We start from the raw sequence: 18,838 nt of genomic DNA, 5'->3' as shown, positions 1-18,838 counted from the left end.
GATGAAAAGTAGTTGATGAAAAGTAGTTTGAGATTTTAAGTGATAATTGTCAATTTTTTGGGAACAGGCGCCTGCGAAATCAGCGGTATTCTGACGTGAAAACCATGGTGAAAACACGTGCAATAACGTGCAAGAGGAAGAACGTGAAAAACTGCAAATTCATCTGTGGAACTTGTCAAGCTTATTCTGCGAATATTTCTTGCTGTAAATTTGTGATCGGGTAATTGTTTTGGGTGTAACACTATGTTAACAACCATTACAGAGCCAGTAGAAGGGGTATGTCATGTTCAAAAGCAAACACAAGCGTTTCTTGCCGAAAGATGTCTTGGAAAAGGAGCCCTTTACGTTACTGAAGAGTAAGTTGTTGTAGGCCTAATTTGAATAGGTTATATAAGTTGATAACTATCCTTCAGGGGTGTTCTATAATTGTGCCATTGGGTAATATAATACTGCGTTTAATATGTCTGCGCACAGAAAAACCAATCAAAAATAAAGAGATTTATTGGAAACAATTTTTTAGCAACCTGTCATGGTGTGATGATTCAACAGGTCAAGGTTTCTCTCTAGAGTATCCTTCTATATCTCTTCATGCTGTTTCTAAGGATACTGCACATTTTCCCCATGAGTGTGTGTTTTGTATGGTTGAGGGAGTATTCAAAGGTAATGGTAATTAAAAAGTATTTTAAAGGATTTTTGAATATATATTCTCTATCTACTATGAATGTCCTGTCCAGATGTATCATCTCATGTTCGTAAATATATATGAATATGTCTCTGAACTTCATGTGGGGAAATATGATCTTATATGATCTTATAGATGAAATTGAAGGAAATGAAGATAGTGAACTTGAAGAAGATGATCCTCCTGCAGCTGAACTAAGATTTGTCCCAGATGATAAATCAACATGTACAAAATGCACCCATGTGTCAATTTGGTTTATTGTTCTAACAAGCCATGATCATGTAATGCAACCCAATTAAGAGGAAGCAATGAAAATTTTTGCCTCATGTTTTTAGTAAATGATATCTATGCTGCTATATGTGAATGTCAACTATTACATCCAGATGAACAAGAACAATTAGAAGATGAAATGGCAGGTAATGATTTTGGATGTTTTTCTACATATCTAAATCAAAACATAGATTCTTGGATTTGATTAGAGACAGACTTTCTGTTGTTCATGTACAATAATAGAGATTACATACTTGTATTAATGCATGGCAAAATAAGAAACTCCCGATTTAATTCTAGGATATCCACCAGACTATGGGGAAGAATATTACACAAGTGAAGATGCTGCTAATGCTAGCTTAACTGAAGAGGGCCAGGTTAAGTTGTGTTTCATAATAACTCGTGCTGACTTCGTAGGGGTAGCTCATGAAATACGTTGTTACCCTGGTGAAAGGAGAGGGGGTGCAACATGATGGAGTAATGCCACTTGACAATGTTTATGGACATAAGGTTGGGTTGCTCTGGGCAAATTTATTCCAGAGCAGGGGTGCACATGAATGCAAGTACTGTACGAGAACTGATAAAAAGTAGGAAGTAGTTCTACATTTCCGCGGCGAATTTTTGCTGGCTAATCACGTCACGTCATCGGGTTTCATATTTTGCGTCGCGCGAAAAATATCGCCAAGAGAAGAGGGCATATGGTACTGTATTTGCAATCGATTCATAACGTCACAGAGGAGATGGGGTGTGAAAGGGTACGTTCACACGAAACCCGAAGTTTGGGAAAGTGCTAGAATACCGTGTCTACACGATAAAATGGATAAAAACCGGTATCTCTTCACACGAGGAAACATATTTGTCGGTCCCGTGTGAACTCTGCCATAAAGTGCCAAAAAGAACGTCAGTGCTCAATTGACAGAAACTATTTTATTACCTTGCGTCAATGTAAATGGCTGTAAGCAACTAAGACTAAGTATGCTGTTTTTAACTTCTGTTACAGGCAACACTGGAGAGACTTGAAAACGTTTTTCAAATACAATCTCAACAAGACTTTGTAGACATGACGAATCGAACCAACGGGGCGGTAAATGGTCATGGTAAGGTTTTACGAGATAAAATTTCACTTTTTTAATTATACTTCACTCTCTACGGTCAAAATATGTGATATGAAATACTTAATTACACCGTGACACAACACTTCACTAACTATATCTATTGTTTCATTCCTCAGAGAAGACTGAAAATGGACAGTTTGATGACATGGATGATTAAGAACATCGATAAAACCTTAAACCTCACGGAACATGTCTGAAAACAAAGCTGCTATCTAACATGCATGACCTTGTTACTTATATACAGTAAACCGTCTTGTATCTTGGTAGATAAACTAAATAACAGAAAACAATACAGAGTGTAAATATTCATAGTCATAGAAGAACTACCGTGTCTATAATGTGATGCCAATCATTTGTTATCAAAGAACTACCTTTCTTCTGGTAAACTGGTCCAGGAGCTCACATTAGGAGGGGAATGGATGGTTTGTGGGAGGCCCGTGTTACACCCCATCTTTAATAAGCCGGTTTTCCACTAACGATATTTTTCGCGCGAAGCAGATTTATTCTTTTGTAGTTAAGCAATCTGTTCCAGATGGTTGCAGTTGAGAGCTGCAAACAAAAGTTAAATATCGCTTCGCGCGAATATTGCTAGCGGAAAACCTTTCGGTTTTGATCCGAAACATTATTTTGTGTCGAGCTTTTGAATTGAATAATATAATAAAATTCTCCAATATCCAATACTAACCCTACCCCTGTGCTTTCATCGGTTCACCGAGGTGACCGAGGCGGGTTTTGGCACCTCCCGCAGATGTTTTCCTATGGCGCCAGCGCAAATATACGCTCAGCCCCCCCCCCCTCGCTCAGAGATTTAAGATAGGAGGCTGAATAAGCATTATAGGACCATGAACCATGATAAAATTATTAGCATAAGCGTATTTTTGCGTGATCATCTAGTAAACCTGGTAAACGCTAATCATCAAGTAAGCCCTAGTCATATACGAAACGCTAGTCATCTATAAACCCCAGTAATCTAGTCTCATCTACCGTAGTAAACCCCAGTTACTGAATTACTTGGTCACTGTGCGAATTTATAATTAGGATTTCAATATATAAAGATTGGAACAGGCCTTTTAATTTACAACCACAAGACACAATTGTGGCTTGTAGAGGTCGTTTCTCGAACCCTCCAAAAAATGCTGGATGTGGAATGCCCGTAAATCATAAATTAATTATGTCGAACCATTTACTTCCGGTGTAAACATTTCCCGACATGCCTTTACGGGCATGCATTCGTAATTACTTCCGGTGCGAGGAAAAGTTTTATAAGCAAAGCCAAGAAACCACCATTGCTTGCCAGTCAGCCAGTGGTTGTTTGTATTGTTGAGTTGAACTTGACGATGAGCTGTTGGCAGGGAAGAAATGCCTCGCGAAGCCAACATACGAATAGAATAGTCAACAAAGAGATGGCGTTCTTCTGTTTTGATATATTACATGCGCATCTTAAGCGTTTAGGATCACCGCAACCGCCAAAGTTCACCAACTCAGCCTTGTAAGTATGCTTTTGTTGACAGCCATATTTCTTCGTAGTTTTATTGGACAATAGACTCTGATTCTTTGGTTATAAAAAGGGATGTATTACGGCATATGTACCAACGTATAGTCTATGTTCTATATACAAATGCTATAGCCATTTTGACATATTCGACGCAAAACGTTTCGTTATTCGTGATATCAAAACCGACATAATACCGGTAGGTTGCCATGAGATTTCAATGGGATAACACGAGTTTCTTTCCTGTGGAATGTCTTTCTTTATTTAACGGCCACATGTTACTTCTCTAACTGGAAATACACACACAATAAGCATGCGAAGACTTTTCTGTAAATAAGCGCCGTATGTATATATTTTTTTTCGATAGTTCTGAAAGGTAATATAAATATGTATTATACATTAATTAACATTTTCAACATAGAACATTTAATCAAATGACTTCATTCCTATATTGTGTAAAGAAAGGCTTTCAGCCCAAAAGATACTTGGTTGGATTTTTTGGGATATGTTTGCCAAATATGGATTTGTTGATTATAATATTCAAATTGAATTCTCCCATATGTAGCTGGTAGCCTTCACATCTCAAATAACAAGTGCTGTGGGTAATTTTCCATATATAATCTCACATATAGAATCTTAAATGAAAGTCATACTTGTATACTGTTCCTCTGTTTCAACTGTAGAAGAACACTATAATTATTACAGAAATGATTTCATTAAACCAAGAGCTGTTGTATATGGCAATTTTTTACTTGTTCTAGATCAAAGTGATTTATGCAATATTGGCATATTGCCATTAGCATTGAGTTTTATTTTCCATTGAACTAGAATTAATTAACATAATATTATATTATATGTCCATCTGCATGTATTTCAGCCAATAATGCAGCAGTTTTCTGTTGATAAGTAAAATCACCTGGTCCAATTATAAATGAAAGGAAATAGAAAAAGTTCACCTGACTTTAGGTGTAAATTATATGGGCAAGGATAGACTGCTTTAATTAAGCCTTTAACCAGGCTGATTCAGGTCAAGAAGTATTATCTTAAACCTCAACAGTATGTTACTATCAGGGTTACTATAGAAAGCAGTCAGTGTGAATATAAAACCACTCCTCATTATTGTGGGAAACATAAATCAAGTTTTAATTATGACATTGTGCATGTGTAGGATTGGGCATGAGTCGAGTTCATAGGGTATATATTTCTCAGACGTCATAATATAATTGTACATGTCTAAAAATGTTATAATATCATAAAAAAGGTTGCAAGGTGGTCTCTGTTTAGCTTTAGTGGTTTTAGAACATGCTACAGCTAAGAAAGAAATTATGTCTTCATTTATGCTGGATATTGCTTCTATTATACATCCATTTCATATACCTGCAAAAGTTTTCACTGTTAAACTCTGTAACTTATCCAGTTATCTTAATTCTCTCCTCAATCCTGACCCTGATTTATTTTATCTACAAGTTTTTAATACATGTAATTTGGTTATTTTAGCCCATTGTTTGTAACATGGAAGATTGGACATGGTCCAGATAAGAGATTGCGTGGCTGCATAGGAACATTTACTGCAATTAATTTACATGTTGGTTTAAAAGATTATACAATATCAAGGTATCACAGTTTAGATTTGCTTTTAATTTTACTGATCCTATTTGTTTCAAAGGCTAAAACTCCTGTTAATTTTGTATGTGAAATATGGTGAATGTTTTTACTGTTGTTTATTTTTTGCAGTGCATTAAAAGATAGTCGGTTTTCTCCAGTTACTCTAGAAGAATTTTGTAAATTATCATGTTCTGTATCTTTACTAACTAATTTTGAAGAGGGTGATAACTGTTTTGATTGGGAGGTAAGCATCTAGTAATAATGTCATACTATAAACAAATAATGAATGTTTATGAGTGCAATGTTAAGAGTATTTTGACGAGGTGAAAGATGAAATGTTCCATTCAACAAGGCGAAAGCCGAGCGCAATCTCAATTTAATGGGGTATTATATAAAAGAAACTCATACATATGTATACTACTTGTCATGGTAATGTCATAGTAATGTCATGGTCCAGCTAAATGAGGTCCATTGAACAGAGATTTCCAAATTCCATTTTTCGATTAAAAAATTCTTCCACTGTCACACGAAAAAATAGATTATCAGAAAGACATGATTGGCACAACTATAAATGTGCTGCTCTATTTTGCTTTTATATTACCTTTCATGTTAGCATCTTCACTCTAAGTCTACATGATCGGATTTTCACCCCTTTAGATTGGTATTCACGGTATTAGGATAGAATTCTATAACGAAAAAGGCAATAAAAGAACAGCCACGTATCTTCCAGAAGTCGCTAAGGAACAAGGTTTGTTTCACCACACAAGTCTGTTTTCGTATACCATTATCCAAATTGCTTTAATCATCCTACTTTTTGTGTAGTTCAACACAGTAGAAATTTTTTTTCTTATCTTAAAGGCTGGACCAAAGTTCAAGCGATTGATTCGTTATTGAGAAAAGGCGGCTATAAAGGAACGATAACGCCCGAAACTCGCAATTCTACTAAGTTAGTTAGGTATCGTAGTGAAAAGGTTTCTGTACATTACAATGAGTACATTGCCTCTAAACAACGATAATATTTGCAGGTAGGATTTTATCTGACTATAGATATTATGTACATATTTATCTGTTCTAGGAATTTTAAAATTTGTTGTGCATGCTAAGTGTATTTTATCAACATGATTGTTGCATGATTGTACACAGGAAGTTTAAGAAAGCAAGATGGGATTACTGCGTGTAAAATATATCTGGTACATTCAGAGAAACATCGTCATTTTTTTTGCCTCTCGGTTATAATAAATTATCCTGCATGTATAACAGAAATCCTTTCGGATATATGTCTCGCAAGAATAATAACGTTTACCGCGAACATACAATTACCTAGTTTTTGGTGAACTCCCACGAATCTCTCTTTTTTTACCTGGTTTATCTTATATAGGTACATACAGGTAGTTGCACATTTCATCATATACAGCCAATCAGCTTCGTTGGTAGAATATTCTGACCAATGGGCTTTATTTAATTGCATTAGAAGATTGCAAACAACATTAGCAAAGATATTAATGACAAATGCAGAGCATATCTTTTAAACCGATACCTCGAACATGTTTCAATAAACTCGAGTTTACAAGTCTTCAGAGTTCAGGCAATTATATGTAGGGTGTTTGCCTTCGGTATCCCAAAAAAATTTTTAGTTCGATTTACTAATTTTAAACTCTCGTGCAACAAGAACATCTCAATTCATAAATGATTTATTTTTACCACGACCACGTCCATGAATTTCCTGCAATCAATCAGCATTATTAAAGCAATGTACGCTATCTCACATTGCCCTTGGCCATTCAGCTGTGATTAATGGTAGTTTATAGTAATAATATCCTAAATAACGTCCGTTTTTATGTCTCTCACAAAATCCGCTTTAAGGAGAAATGAGAAAATTCCTGTACCGTTGGGAAGAGGTTTCTCGTTTTTGTAACAATACAATGTCAATGTTTGCTTGGGAAATATAAAATGCATGCAACTAATTGAAATGCGCGTAAAATAAAATCCTGAACCGCAAAATTTGTTCTCCGTTTTGCTTAGTCTTAGATTTTTTTTGTTGTGGGAGGCAACGTTTTTTATGCAGATACGATGTTGTGACTGAGAAATGCTCAGCTTTTCAAAAAAAAGGGAGCATTCCGTTTTGATTTCGCTACATTAATTGCTTCAGGATGTATATTATAACCAACGCTAATGCATATGTGATGTATATAGTATATGATTGTCATTAATGTGCTGATAAATTTATGCTTTTTTCTGTTGAACTAATTGTATATTAGCTACATAATTTCCTGTCGTTTTAATACACCTCTAGACAATCTAAGCATGCAACATCGTACTCAGGGTCTTCCGCGCCTTGAACACAGAAAACCCTGGGTACGAGGCTGCTAAGCAGGTAGTTTGGCTGAATTTTTTGGCTGAACTTCCGGTTTCTAGAAGCATAGTTTTGACGAGAGGCCGCAGGGCGGGTCGGCCGGGGCCTTATATTGCATTTTCAGAGCTCTGACTAGAGTTAAACAATTTTCCTACTCAAGTCACCCCCTCCAAGTAAGCTCATCTTTCGCCCTTTAAATAAAAAAATGCTCTATAATTGTGAGAAACATTGATGTTTTAAGGAGCTGTTTATAGATGATCCCGCTTAGAGGCTTAAAAGTTAAAACGATTTCAGGTATCCAGACAATAGGCTAATCGTTTTCATGAAATTTTCATACCTTAAAATCTCGGGTTACTCCGGCTCATGTAAACATCCCCTTACAAATGTATACATGCAAACAGTGACACTTCGTTGAAACTCGCTTTGATATTTGCGAAAAACTCAACAAAGCCAAAGGTAACAGCATAGGCAGCCCAGAACTATATATATTATATACTATACATAGTAGACGAACATGCATACATAATTTGCATGCTTCCTGGGCTGCCTATGGTAACAGCGGAGTGCGATGCGCAAAACCTCAAAGGCGAAGGTTTACATGTAGTAAAGTCCCACGACTTTTTGTACAAGAAGTACAAGAAGTTTTTTGTAATTCAATCTCTGTCCACTGTACAAATTCGTTTTTATTTTTTTATCAAGATTTTTATTTCATGCTACAAATTTCCAGTCGGTGACATGACAGTGGCTGTTATATTATTAGGATTTTTGTGCTCTATACAGTCAGGATATTGTTTGTGTCAATGTTCACGGGCCACCACCAACTTTAGACTATACACAAATGTAAAAGAGATTTTGATAAACGTGTGTCTGTCTTAGTATTTGTTTGAGAAGCTTCGATTACAATTTATATACTTCAGGTTCCACTTCCATTGAGTTGAGTAGAGGTTCATCTCTGGGACGGCCACTGAACTTTCGGTAGAGACATACACCAATGAATATTACCAAACCAAGAATAATGAGGGAAATGGATATAAAAACAATAACCTTTGTTTGGTCTTTTACATCTGACTCACCTACGTATAAAAGTTTTAGAATCAAGAAAATGAATGTAATTATAATAATTTGGTACCTATAGTTCTGCGACCATGTTAGAACAATATAAAATGGCCCTCATTCAGACTCTAGCGCCTGGTCTGAACGATCTATGCATCATGCATGTGCTTATGTGACAGATCATGCTGTGAACTCTAATCATGAATTCAACATAAATATAGCAATGTTAGTTTGCAAAACATGACAGTAAGAATACAAAAGTATACCTTTTGAAGGGCAATTTAGGTGGTAATCTCCCTCCATGATAATAGAATGACCCGCCAACCTCACTTTGGGCATCTCCAAAAAAAGCTAAATTTCACGAAGAGTTTAAAAGATTAGTTCATCATGCGATTATGATCACGTGAGTAAAAAAATTCTGCGCAAATATTCTTTCATAGGCTCTCTACTGAATAGGCCTTAAGATATAGATTTTATATGTTTTATATCAAAATCACTTCTCAATTTAAACATTAGCGTCAAAATACAAAAAAGTATTTTAATTTAGCTAATACCTTAACTCTTTTTGTGGTGGAAGAAAGTTTCTTAACTTGTAGTCTTAGGTTCCATTCTGAGAATTTCGCTTTTCCTTGAATTGCAAACCTATCAATTTCCTTATTATATCCCGTCAAGTTCATCTTGACATGTGTATGGTTCTGATCGAACTCCGCATCCAATAGAGAGCGGTTTGTAGCTGACTGACTTCTATTATAAATCTGAAGATTGAATATTTCCTTGCAAGGATCTCGTAGGGTGAGAATGAACGTCGCATTTAGCTTTTCTTCTAAACTATCCAGATATCGTGGACACACCAGGTTGTTTAATGTTGTGTTGTAGCATTTTTCTGTGGCAAAAAAATACGTTATTGAGATAAGTTCGATTGTCGGTTAATTTGGATTTTTCCTTTCAATGATTTGCGAACACGAGAGGTAGAATATAGAATTATAAATTTTCTCTTTTGTCACAAATTACCTCTTTTGTCACACTTTGCTGTTGTTATGATAAACTTTTGGTCCATAATTTTGATTGAGGAATGAGAAACTCTCGCATTAATATTGTGTAAAAGAGCCTATATACAGACAATTTAACAATAAATATCAGTGCTAATTAAAAGTCGGCTTATCAGTTCTAGGGATGACAACGTAGCTATAATCAATGTAAAATGCATGTACCTTAATATGCAAACGGTCTTTATATCTCCCATGATCATGGCTGTGCATTTCTACAGTCACGCCAAAGCTGGAGTTCTGTCCTTGAAAAAAGAGCAAAGCAATTGAGTACAAATATTACAGCCCCTATATAAGTTAGTTTTAACGAGTGCATGCCGTGATAATTTTGTTTTCGTTATATCCTATGCATGCATGCATGCAAAATTGACATACCTAATTTTATCGGTTTTGACTGGCCGATTGTGAAATTTTTTCCCCACACAATGCCTTTAACAGGTTCCAAAACGATAAGATTTGCAACCAAGGGTAAATGGCAGGCATACACATGCAGTATGGTAAGAAAAACATGACCATTAATTTCTCTTTTTCTGAATGAAGTATAATACCAGTGGACTGGTATATGCATATCTTTTGAAGAATCTATAATGAAAAATATTTTAAAAATTTTGGTGTGCACTCTCGACGTACTAGGGAACTTAAGATTCACCGCGGACGTGAAGTAATACTGTCCTTATTTCCATAGTAGGTCACTACAGAACTAAGAAATTATAGACTCCTTTTGGTAAACAAAGTCAGAGCCGTATGAAAAGCCGTATCGCTTAAGGACAGCGGCCCTTTATACCATATTACATAAACGTCATCCTTTATTGATATAAACGTCATCCTTGATCCTTTATCGCTTTACATAGTTTACCGGTATACATACAACATAAACAATTTATTTAATGACGCATTTCTCATCACCATGCATCATGCATTAAACTGATGTTCTTCCTGAGAAGCGTCAAAGGGATAAAACAAATTTACAAAAAAAAAAGAACTTTGAATGGAAGGTTTCTTTGAAGGTCTTTGATAATAGTATTGATCAAACTAGCTTCAAGATGCCTTTTAAAAGCACTTAAAGTAGCCGAGAATATATACGACCCTGTTAACTTAGATAAGCATGCTGAAACAAGTTCAACATCATTCTTGGGTAACATGCATGATGCATGACTCTTTATAGTATAGTTGCACGCAATAGACGTGGGCGGACCTTTGACTTCTTACCTCTCACGGCAAGAAACATTTCTTTTTCGGCGACATATTTATTCGTCGATCTTTTGATAAAACACATATACATGTCTTCATCTTCTTCAGTAAAATTGTGTATTGTAAGTCGACGGCGAGTAAACCTGAAATCATTCTTCCAAAGTGACTCATCTACACTATTCATTAACTTTTTAGTACCATTACGTGCCACTCTATACCAGTACATGTCATAGACACCTTCCACTTGACACGAGTAGGTTATACTTTCCCCGGAATTTATAGGTTTCTGTTCATTAGGGTATATTGTTGGACGCCGTTTTGCCGTATCTGAAAAAGTCAAATTGAGTAATCCTATGAATTTACATTCATGGTTCCTTTATATACCCGTCCTCGCTATGCGCATTTCATATTTTTATTATTTATGCCGGACATGGTCTTTTACTGCACTTTATGGTTGTAAATTCTATTAAACGTCTATTATTTCTATGATTTCTATTATATTATTTCTAACTGCCCTTCTATCGTATTAATGTGCCTAGGGCAAAATCACGCACTACCACGCGTATATTCAAATAAATAATCATTAATTCATTTACCAAAGTGCATGAATACCTGCAGTAATCTTTCCAACGATTTTACTCCTATTGCAGTATTGGCAAGAATATTCGCCAATGTCAGAATTATTTTCACTCAACAACGAATATATCTGTTCCTTAACTTTCAAAACACGACCATCGGGTCTCCTGAGCACACCATCCTGGTATAGTCTAACCTCAGCCGTGGAAGAATTGCCTTTGATTCGGCAGTCAATACTCCATGCTTTGCCAATGTAATTCGTGTGATTGTCCTCATTTTTTGGAGAACTTTGGACGAAATCAAAATCTAAAATATATTAATTTTTGATTCGCTGTAAATTAGGGATGCTTTCCAACACGTCTCGTTTTTTGCATGTTGCTACGTACACGCACGTAAAAGTTTAGTTTTAAAATAATTTAAATGATAGCTACTTAATATGAAATCAACGATTGAATAGATCCATAGAGTTGGATTATGTTGATGATTTAGTGTGTTTTTTCTGGCATAAAATTAATTATACAACACCTTAGAATGTTTTAAGCTTCTACGTGCGTATATATATACGTACGTGCAAAAAACGCCGCAATGGAAAGTAGCCCTTAGGTTTAGCCTATCCGGCTCGCGATGACGAATATCCGTCACTTTTCGCCAGTGTATTAAACTTTCTTAAACGCGTCACGCTTTGGTTGAAACTGGCATGCGATTCTAAAAGTATGAAAAGCAAGAATCCACAGACCATACTGGTATACAAAATAAATTTGGCCTAAAATTAACCGAAACACAGTCACCGTTAAGAGGTCGTCCGTTCACCATTTGGAAAGTAGCCCTTTGGCTTAGCCTATCCGGCTCGCGATTACGAATATCCGTCACTTTTCGCCAGGCATTAACTGAAAAACAGTCACTGTTAAGAAGTCGTCCGCTCACGATTTTAAAAATAATACCCCCCGGCAAAAATGGTGGCATACATATTTGTCGTCGTCAGGACGGCTAATCAGTAATATCAATATGACTATAAGGCAAAAAGCATGTTCACACGCAAGCGTCTCGTCCTGCGATTTTAAATGCAATTCTTATTTGGAGGAGGGGGGGGGGGGGGGGCGGTGGGCGTGTAAGATGGACTCTTTTTCGATTTACACTATATATATTAATAGAGCAGAACTGTTTCAACGATACATATATAGACAGAGTCTTAAATTGCAATTTATGTTTAAAATCAGTCAGTCTCGCTGGTTTCTTATTTACTCATCTGTCTTTTCGTTTCTAGTATACTAAAATTCGAAAAAATACAGGCAGAAGTTGGGGGTAAAAAATACAGACAGACTGTGTATGATGTTCTTCAAGTAAAAACACTTATTGTTTCGATGCCCCATAAAGGCAAACTTTAACTTTAATAACCATTTTGACTGATATTTTTTGGTCCTACGAAAAAGTATATGGGTGAGGTAGTTGGGCAAGCCCTCCCATACCTTCTGCTTCGCGGTCAATTGAATTCCTTGCCATTCAAACAGGTAACTCTGACTATTCGAATAATGAAAAGTCTTACCTGTACAATTTTGGTCTGCAAAACTGTGTTTGATTGAAGCTACCAATGCGAAAGTGAAAAAACGTAAAAGCATTCCTATTCAAGTTCATTGGCCATTTAAAACTATAAAAGCAAAAAACCACACATGCATGTAGGCCTAGGTATAATGATCTCTATACATAGATAGGAGGAGCATACAGCCAGGAATTTCTGTTCCTGTGGGGGAAGGGGCAGTAAATACACAGGCGGACTGTTGATGTACTATAAAAATTCATTTTTCTCTGGATGCCAAAGTTTTACCTTTGGAGTCATTGGTTCGACGCCATGTTGAATAAATATAAGTGCGGTTGCGGCTAGTACACTGATGGCGTAACTCCACCACTGGCCCTCCGTCCATAACAATATTGTTGCCTGATAGCCGTAAATATCCCCATAACCTATCTAATACTACTAGTCTATACCACAGTACATTTTGGAGAAAGAACCACATGGCTAGTATGGGAACAGGTAAGGCATATATATAAGTGCATCAAGGTATCGATTCATAAATTTCATATGTACCTATTGTAGAATATGCATGATTCTTGCTATTCTGACTAACTACTGGAACTATATGAGGAGGCAGAGATTGCCGTCTAGTGCTAAGTCATAACGATAAACTTGTTTAAAGATACACATTTAACGGTATCGACAAATTGATTTCTCAATTAGATTGTGTGTGATTTCTTCCGTCTATATATCAAAGCTTATTTCTCACGACTCTCAGCAGGAGACACCTGAATATATGGTTACTGAGGCTGAGAAACAGTAAACAGTTGGCAAATATATCCAGCAAATTATGTTTGATGATTGACGAAAAATCTTTCCTACGGCAGAAGACTGAATCGATATTGTCGGCTTGTGTTCAACATGGCTGATACGAAACCCGAATATATACTTCAGACTGCGCAAGGTGCATGGACGTTTAACAACATGAACGATGTTGTGAACCAGTCAGTCTGAATGAATCTTCCAATTCGTAGCAATGTTCTTTTCCCAGCATAAGAAGGCTGAGTATTCTTCACAAATGTCAATGACAATGTATGCAATCAGTACATTAAACTAAGTGCCCGCTATATGTAATTATCATCGCGATGAATTACATATCAAAAATATGTTTCGATTCGTCACGGATTTGGTTAGAAAATCTAAACATTGTAGAAGACTCATATAAATTGCAGTTTTCTTAATCTTGGAATATAAATATATAATATTAAAAATCACCTACCTATATATTATTTCCTGGACAGCTCAAAGTGCTTATTAAAGTTCGATAATTTGACAGACTGCAGTCATATACTCATATATATACTAATATAGGCATACATATGAGTGTTTACTCATTTGAAAGTCAAATGATTGGCGATGTCTTTGTTTTTGACTTTGTCCGGCTGCCCCGTAGTCACAATCTTGCGTACACTGAGACTTAAGAGTTAAGTGTCCTGAAATATTTTGTACGTCACTACAGATTCTAAATTAGGGTGGCATGACTGTAAGGTAACTAAGGTTGAACAGTTTTAAGTACTATTCGCTATACCGGCTGAATCGCAATAATATTAAGAAGATGCTACCTGCAGCAACAGTACTGAAATGGAGACATTTTATATACATATTTTAAGAGGGGGTAGAGATAAAGAAAAAAACAGTGAAAATAGAAGACAGATTTCTACACACACAAGTGAAAACAAGAACTGTGTCTAACAAGTTGGGGTAGTAACTAGTAAGTGTTATGCTGGGCTAAATGTTCTTCTTTGTTAACCGAATACCATGAAAACAAGCATTACGAAAAGCAGGCGAATGAATTTGGCAGACGGAAACATTCGGGTTCCGGAATACGTCCTTATGAGTTACGTCCTGTAAAGGAGAGTACATACGCAAGGCACGTTATTTCTTTTGGCTTCGCTGTATGTGCCATAAATTACACAAATTACCTTTTCCAGCATGCATATGTGTTCATGCCCGCAGTGTTTCTGGTGAAATGTGTATATACGGCAATAAATTATATGGTGTCGGTGCATGGAAAAGCCAAATTACATGCACTCATATATCTTGAGAGTGACTGAACTTACATCTTATGATCTTGGAGGACTTACAAATATGTATTCCCATTGGAAATTAAACTATTAACATTGACATAGGTCAGGTCAGTTATTTAAATTTGATAAACAGATAGTTTGTTAATTTTCCACGGTAACATGGATAACACGGAGTCGGAGTTCCGGAGCCGGAGTTTCGGAGTTGGAGTCCCGGAGTCAAAACTGACGGAGTCTGACGTAATAATATTGGAACACACGGAGTCACAAATTATGGAAAACACGGAGACACAAAAGGAAAACACGGAGTCAAAAGGACGGAGTCTGTTAAAAATATGGGAAACACGGAGTCAAAAATTATGGAAAACACGAAGTCTGTTAAAAATATGGAAAACACGGAGTATAAATGTTTGGAAGTCTGCCAAGCTCAGTGGTCAATGACTCAACGTGAATTATGCAAATTTGATAGCGTGTTTTAAACTGAACATGGCGTCAAATTCGCGTAACGTTTTTGCTATTCCGCAAATGGTAAATAAACGACCGAAAAACTTATCCTTAAACATAAAAAATATTCCTCAATTTAAATGGGAGGATATTGTAGACAAAAAGGAAATTGGATGTGGCAGTTTTGGTGTGATTTAAGGTGATATAAGGACACGTAATGTAGTTAGCTACAACAATAATTCTATGACTTTGAGCAAGAGGCATTATAGCTATAATCTTTTGTTATTGTGTATTCTTTCTTTTATACTATTACTGTGGTATAAAAAATTAGTATAGACTTATGAGCGACCCTTCATTTATGAATATATGTATAATTTACGTTGACTCCGTGTTTTCCAAACATTTATACTCCGCGTTTCTGGCAGACTACGTGTTTTCCACAATTTTTGACTCCGTGTTTTTCAATATTATTACGTCAGACTCCGTAATTTTGACTTCGGGACTCCGGCTCCGAAGCTCCGGCTCCGTGTTATCCATGTTGTGATGTGGGCGTGGCAACGTTGAATCAAAGCTAGATATTTATTTCAACCGCTCCTCGTGTTGCGTCCTATTGTCATCCTATTGACTGAACACTCCCGGCCTGACAGCTTAACATTGCTTCTGATTGGACGAGCATAGTAATTTGAATAATATGATTAATTCTTTCCTTTCATTTCTGATGTTCAGGCTCAGAAGAAGAGAATTAATCATATTATTTAAATTACTATGAACGTCCAATCAAAAGCGTTGTTGAGCTGTCAGGTCGGGAGTGTTCATCCAATAGGATGACTTTATTTTGCAGACACGAGGAGCGGGTGAAATGAATATGTGCTTTTGATTCCAGTTTGAGACATCATTTCAACGCTGGTCTTCGAAGAATAAAGATGAGTCTTCTCCACGCCAAGAAAATTTCAATAGAAATTGCTATCAGATTGCTATCGTCTTCAGCAGAGGAGAAGTTTAATAGAAGTTTACTATCTCTGACAGACCGTCGTTGGTGTAATACCAGGTAATATGCCTTTCCCTTTGCGTGTTTTATCAGCTTGTTTCATCGTGAGCTTTTGAGCCGAGGTTCCACGTGTCTTTATAGTTCACGTCTTGTAATACCTCTCTCGTAGTGTTCCTGTTGTGTTCCGCTTTAATTACAAACTTGTATAACACTAACGTTGCTTTTATTCTTTTCATGCAGAATTTTGACGAATTAAAGCGAAATTAAACGATAAAATTTGTGAACAAGAGATTGACTACCGCTGAATGGCGGCTGAACTGGCTCAAGATAACTCGCCTTTGAAGAGAAAGCACGTCTAGGCCTTTTCTTGGGACTTGTTGATTATATGAGAAAGGTAATATACGCTAAATCTTGTGTAAGCCGCTAACCTTTGCTCCAATTGCAAGCAATTACCTTTGAATTGACTTCTAAAGACCAAACCAGTTAACTAACATTGCCTTTTGTTCTTCCAGGTGGAGTTTAAAAGCTAAAACCAAACCGAATATAGAAATGAGCTGGAAAAGAAAACTCATTGCTGAAATTCCCCGAGATGACTCGCATTTCAGGAGACAGCAAGTTCAAAGCTGCTCTTCAACACTTGTTGCTGAAATGAACAGGTAATTTTGGGTCCATTTTATTCAAAATAAGATGGGAAAACTTAAAACGCTTGATCAGGCATCATGCGTTCTCTCAACTGAATAATCACCGCAAGTTTTCTCCCGATATTTGAGCCTCCTTCATCGAAGGTAAATCCTTGAAATCGCTGTCTATAACAAGCATTCCTTTGGTTTTATTGCAGGTAGCGATTGAGCGGGTCAAGCCATTTGAAACGACGACAAAACCTGTTCATAATAAAACGTGAGTGTTAAGCAATTAAACATTTTTAGATAAACCGAACAATGGGAGTTTATGCATGATTCAGGTCAAGAACGACAACGGCCGCATGATAATTTGATATGAATAATGGCAATTAAGGAAATACTTGAAATCCCAGAAGGGTTTTATAGATGTTGTTTTCAATCCCGATTTTACGCGTGTTTCTTCTCAATAAAAAATCACGTGAAAAAATGTAGTTTGCTTATTTCTTTAATCTTATTTCAGGTTGATGGGCTCTGTTGAGCTATTACCGACAAGCCAAATCGACGGCAAAATCTACGTCTAAAGTAGGCAATCTCGACGGCAAATCTACGCCTAATGTAGGCAATCTCGACGGCAAATCTACGCCTAATGTAGGCAACTTCGACGGCAAATCTACGCCTAATGTAGGCAACCTCGACGGCAAATCTACGCCTAATGTAGGCAACCTCGACGCCATAACTACGCCTAATGTAGGCAACTTCGACGGCAAATCTACGCCTAATGTAGGCAACCTCGACGGCAAATCTACGCCTAATGTAGGCCAACTCGACGGCAAATCTACGCCTAATGTAGGCAACCTCGACGGCAAATCTACGCCTAATGTAGGCAACCTCGACGGCACTCTACGCCTAATGTAGGCAACCTCGACGGCACTCTACGCCTAATGTAGGCAACCTCGACGGCACTCTACGCCTAATGTAGGCAACCTCGACGGCACTCTACGCCTAATGTAGGCAATCTCGACGGCACTCTACGCCTAATGTAGGCAACTTCGACGGCACTCTACGCCTAATGTAGGCAATCTCGACGGCACTCTACGATCGCCTAATGTAGGCAACCTCGACGGCACTCTACGCCTAATGTAGGCCAACTCGACGCCTAATATACGCCAAAACTACGCCAAATCGACGCCAAAAAGCAACGTTCAGCGATGCCCGGGCATCGTTACAGGTTAGAGTAGCCTGGTGGTCAAAAAATGTGCATGCAGGGTTAGTCTGTGCATGATTAACTTAACGAAGTTAACTAATTTAGTTAACGAACTTAAGTTAAATAAAGTTTTAAATTCAGTTAACTAAGTTCTGGCCACCAGGAACATAGCTAATGCATGATGCATGTGAGCAAATGTTTCTTAAATTCGGTTAAATATTTTAATCGGTTTTGCGCTTAGGACTGCTCGCTTGTGCTTAGGGCTGCGCTAAGGTTTAGGTTGATAATTTGTCTGTTAAAACTGAAAACATATCACAACTGTTATATATACCCATATTTCACCTAAGAAATGGCTAAAAAGCCATGCACATGCACTAACACAAACCATAGCCACAAATGGCAGACATAATCCCATAGGTTCTTTCCTCTTTCTCTTGTCCTGATTGAAATCATCTTCGGCTCTTGAAATCCGGTCAATTGCGGCTTTCGGAATTAACATTGTAAAATGATAACTATGGGGTCACTATTCGGTCTGGTTGTAAAATTATTTGTATGTAAATACGTTTTTGATTTCTCAGCAAACATTGTAAATATACGATTATATC

At 36.9% G+C, this 18,838-nt stretch overlaps 3 protein-coding genes and 1 long non-coding RNA gene across 6 annotated transcripts; 3 read left to right on the top strand and 1 right to left on the bottom strand.

Moving 5' to 3' along the window:
• The first annotated feature begins 62 nt into the window (after positions 1–62).
• Positions 63–2,359, top strand: LOC114524842 (methylosome subunit pICln-like). The gene is made up of 7 exons (XM_028546039.1): positions 63–356; positions 521–660; positions 818–907; positions 1,018–1,098; positions 1,253–1,329; positions 1,953–2,049; positions 2,184–2,359. The coding sequence occupies exons 1-7, from the start codon at positions 244–246 to the stop codon at positions 2,222–2,224; spliced, it is 639 nt and encodes a 212-aa protein (XP_028401840.1). The 5' UTR covers positions 63–243; the 3' UTR covers positions 2,225–2,359.
• A 963-nt stretch (positions 2,360–3,322) lies between these two features.
• Positions 3,323–6,479, top strand: LOC114524814 (AMMECR1-like protein). The gene is made up of 5 exons (XM_028546003.1): positions 3,323–3,556; positions 5,057–5,173; positions 5,294–5,408; positions 5,822–5,912; positions 6,023–6,479. Exons 1-5 carry the CDS (start codon positions 3,405–3,407, stop codon positions 6,178–6,180), a joined length of 633 nt encoding a protein of 210 aa, XP_028401804.1. The 5' UTR covers positions 3,323–3,404; the 3' UTR covers positions 6,181–6,479.
• A 1,708-nt stretch (positions 6,480–8,187) lies between these two features.
• LOC114524948 lies at positions 8,188–14,223 on the bottom strand. Of its 3 annotated transcripts, none has more exons than XR_003687139.1 (10): positions 13,206–14,187; positions 12,927–13,028; positions 11,420–11,689; positions 10,826–11,134; positions 9,992–10,198; positions 9,782–9,856; positions 9,582–9,678; positions 9,125–9,453; positions 8,837–8,921; positions 8,188–8,590 (listed from the first exon to the last, which is right to left on the bottom strand). XR_003687139.1 is itself a non-coding variant. In XM_028546197.1 (10 exons), exons 2-10 carry the CDS (start codon positions 12,997–12,999, stop codon positions 8,415–8,417), a joined length of 1,626 nt encoding a protein of 541 aa, XP_028401998.1. In that variant the 5' UTR covers positions 13,000–13,028; positions 14,173–14,223; the 3' UTR covers positions 8,188–8,414. The 3 variants fall into 3 exon arrangements, 2 of the variants coding, with proteins under 2 accessions (XP_028401998.1, XP_028401995.1); XM_028546197.1 differs by having other exon boundaries at positions 9,782–9,861; positions 14,173–14,223; XM_028546194.1 differs by having other exon boundaries at positions 9,782–9,861; positions 13,206–14,186.
• A 1,955-nt stretch (positions 14,224–16,178) lies between these two features.
• Positions 16,179–17,689, top strand: LOC114524922. Its single transcript, XR_003687136.1, has 5 exons — positions 16,179–16,469; positions 16,650–16,803; positions 16,922–17,065; positions 17,248–17,306; positions 17,550–17,689. It is a non-coding gene; the product is annotated as an uncharacterized LOC114524922 (long non-coding RNA).
• Positions 17,690–18,838: the final 1,149 nt, after the last annotated feature.

The sequence above is a fragment of the Dendronephthya gigantea genome, unplaced genomic scaffold, assembly GCF_004324835.1.
Source record: "Dendronephthya gigantea isolate DGI-Jeju-01 unplaced genomic scaffold, DenGig_1.0 000032F, whole genome shotgun sequence".
Classification (NCBI taxonomy): domain Eukaryota; kingdom Metazoa; phylum Cnidaria; class Anthozoa; order Malacalcyonacea; family Nephtheidae; genus Dendronephthya; species Dendronephthya gigantea.
This window is presented reverse-complemented; position numbering and strand designations above follow the sequence as displayed.

Bases quoted from the DNA above. Each gene is read 5' to 3' on its own strand.
- LOC114524842 (XM_028546039.1), top strand. From the start codon at position 244: ATGTTAACAACCATTACAGAGCCAGTAGAAGGGGTATGTCATGTTCAA. The intron at 357-520 runs GTAAGTTGTTGT...ACAATTTTTTAG, and splicing joins GCCCTTTACGTTACTGAAGA to CAACCTGTCATGGTGTGATG. The intron at 1,099-1,252 runs GTAATGATTTTG...ATTTAATTCTAG, and splicing joins ATTAGAAGATGAAATGGCAG to GATATCCACCAGACTATGGG.
- LOC114524948 (XM_028546197.1), bottom strand. From the start codon at position 12,999: ATGCTTTTACGTTTTTTCACTTTCGCATTGGTAGCTTCAATCAAACAC. The intron at 9,862-9,991 runs GTATGTCAATTT...TCTTTTTTCAAG, and splicing joins GTCAAAACCGATAAAATTAG to GACAGAACTCCAGCTTTGGC. The intron at 8,591-8,836 runs GTATACTTTTGT...TTTTATACGTAG, and splicing joins CCTAAATTGCCCTTCAAAAG to GTGAGTCAGATGTAAAAGAC.
- LOC114524814 (XM_028546003.1), top strand. From the start codon at position 3,405: ATGAGCTGTTGGCAGGGAAGAAATGCCTCGCGAAGCCAACATACGAAT. The intron at 5,174-5,293 runs GTATCACAGTTT...TATTTTTTGCAG, and splicing joins AAAGATTATACAATATCAAG to TGCATTAAAAGATAGTCGGT. The intron at 5,409-5,821 runs GTAAGCATCTAG...TCACCCCTTTAG, and splicing joins ATAACTGTTTTGATTGGGAG to ATTGGTATTCACGGTATTAG.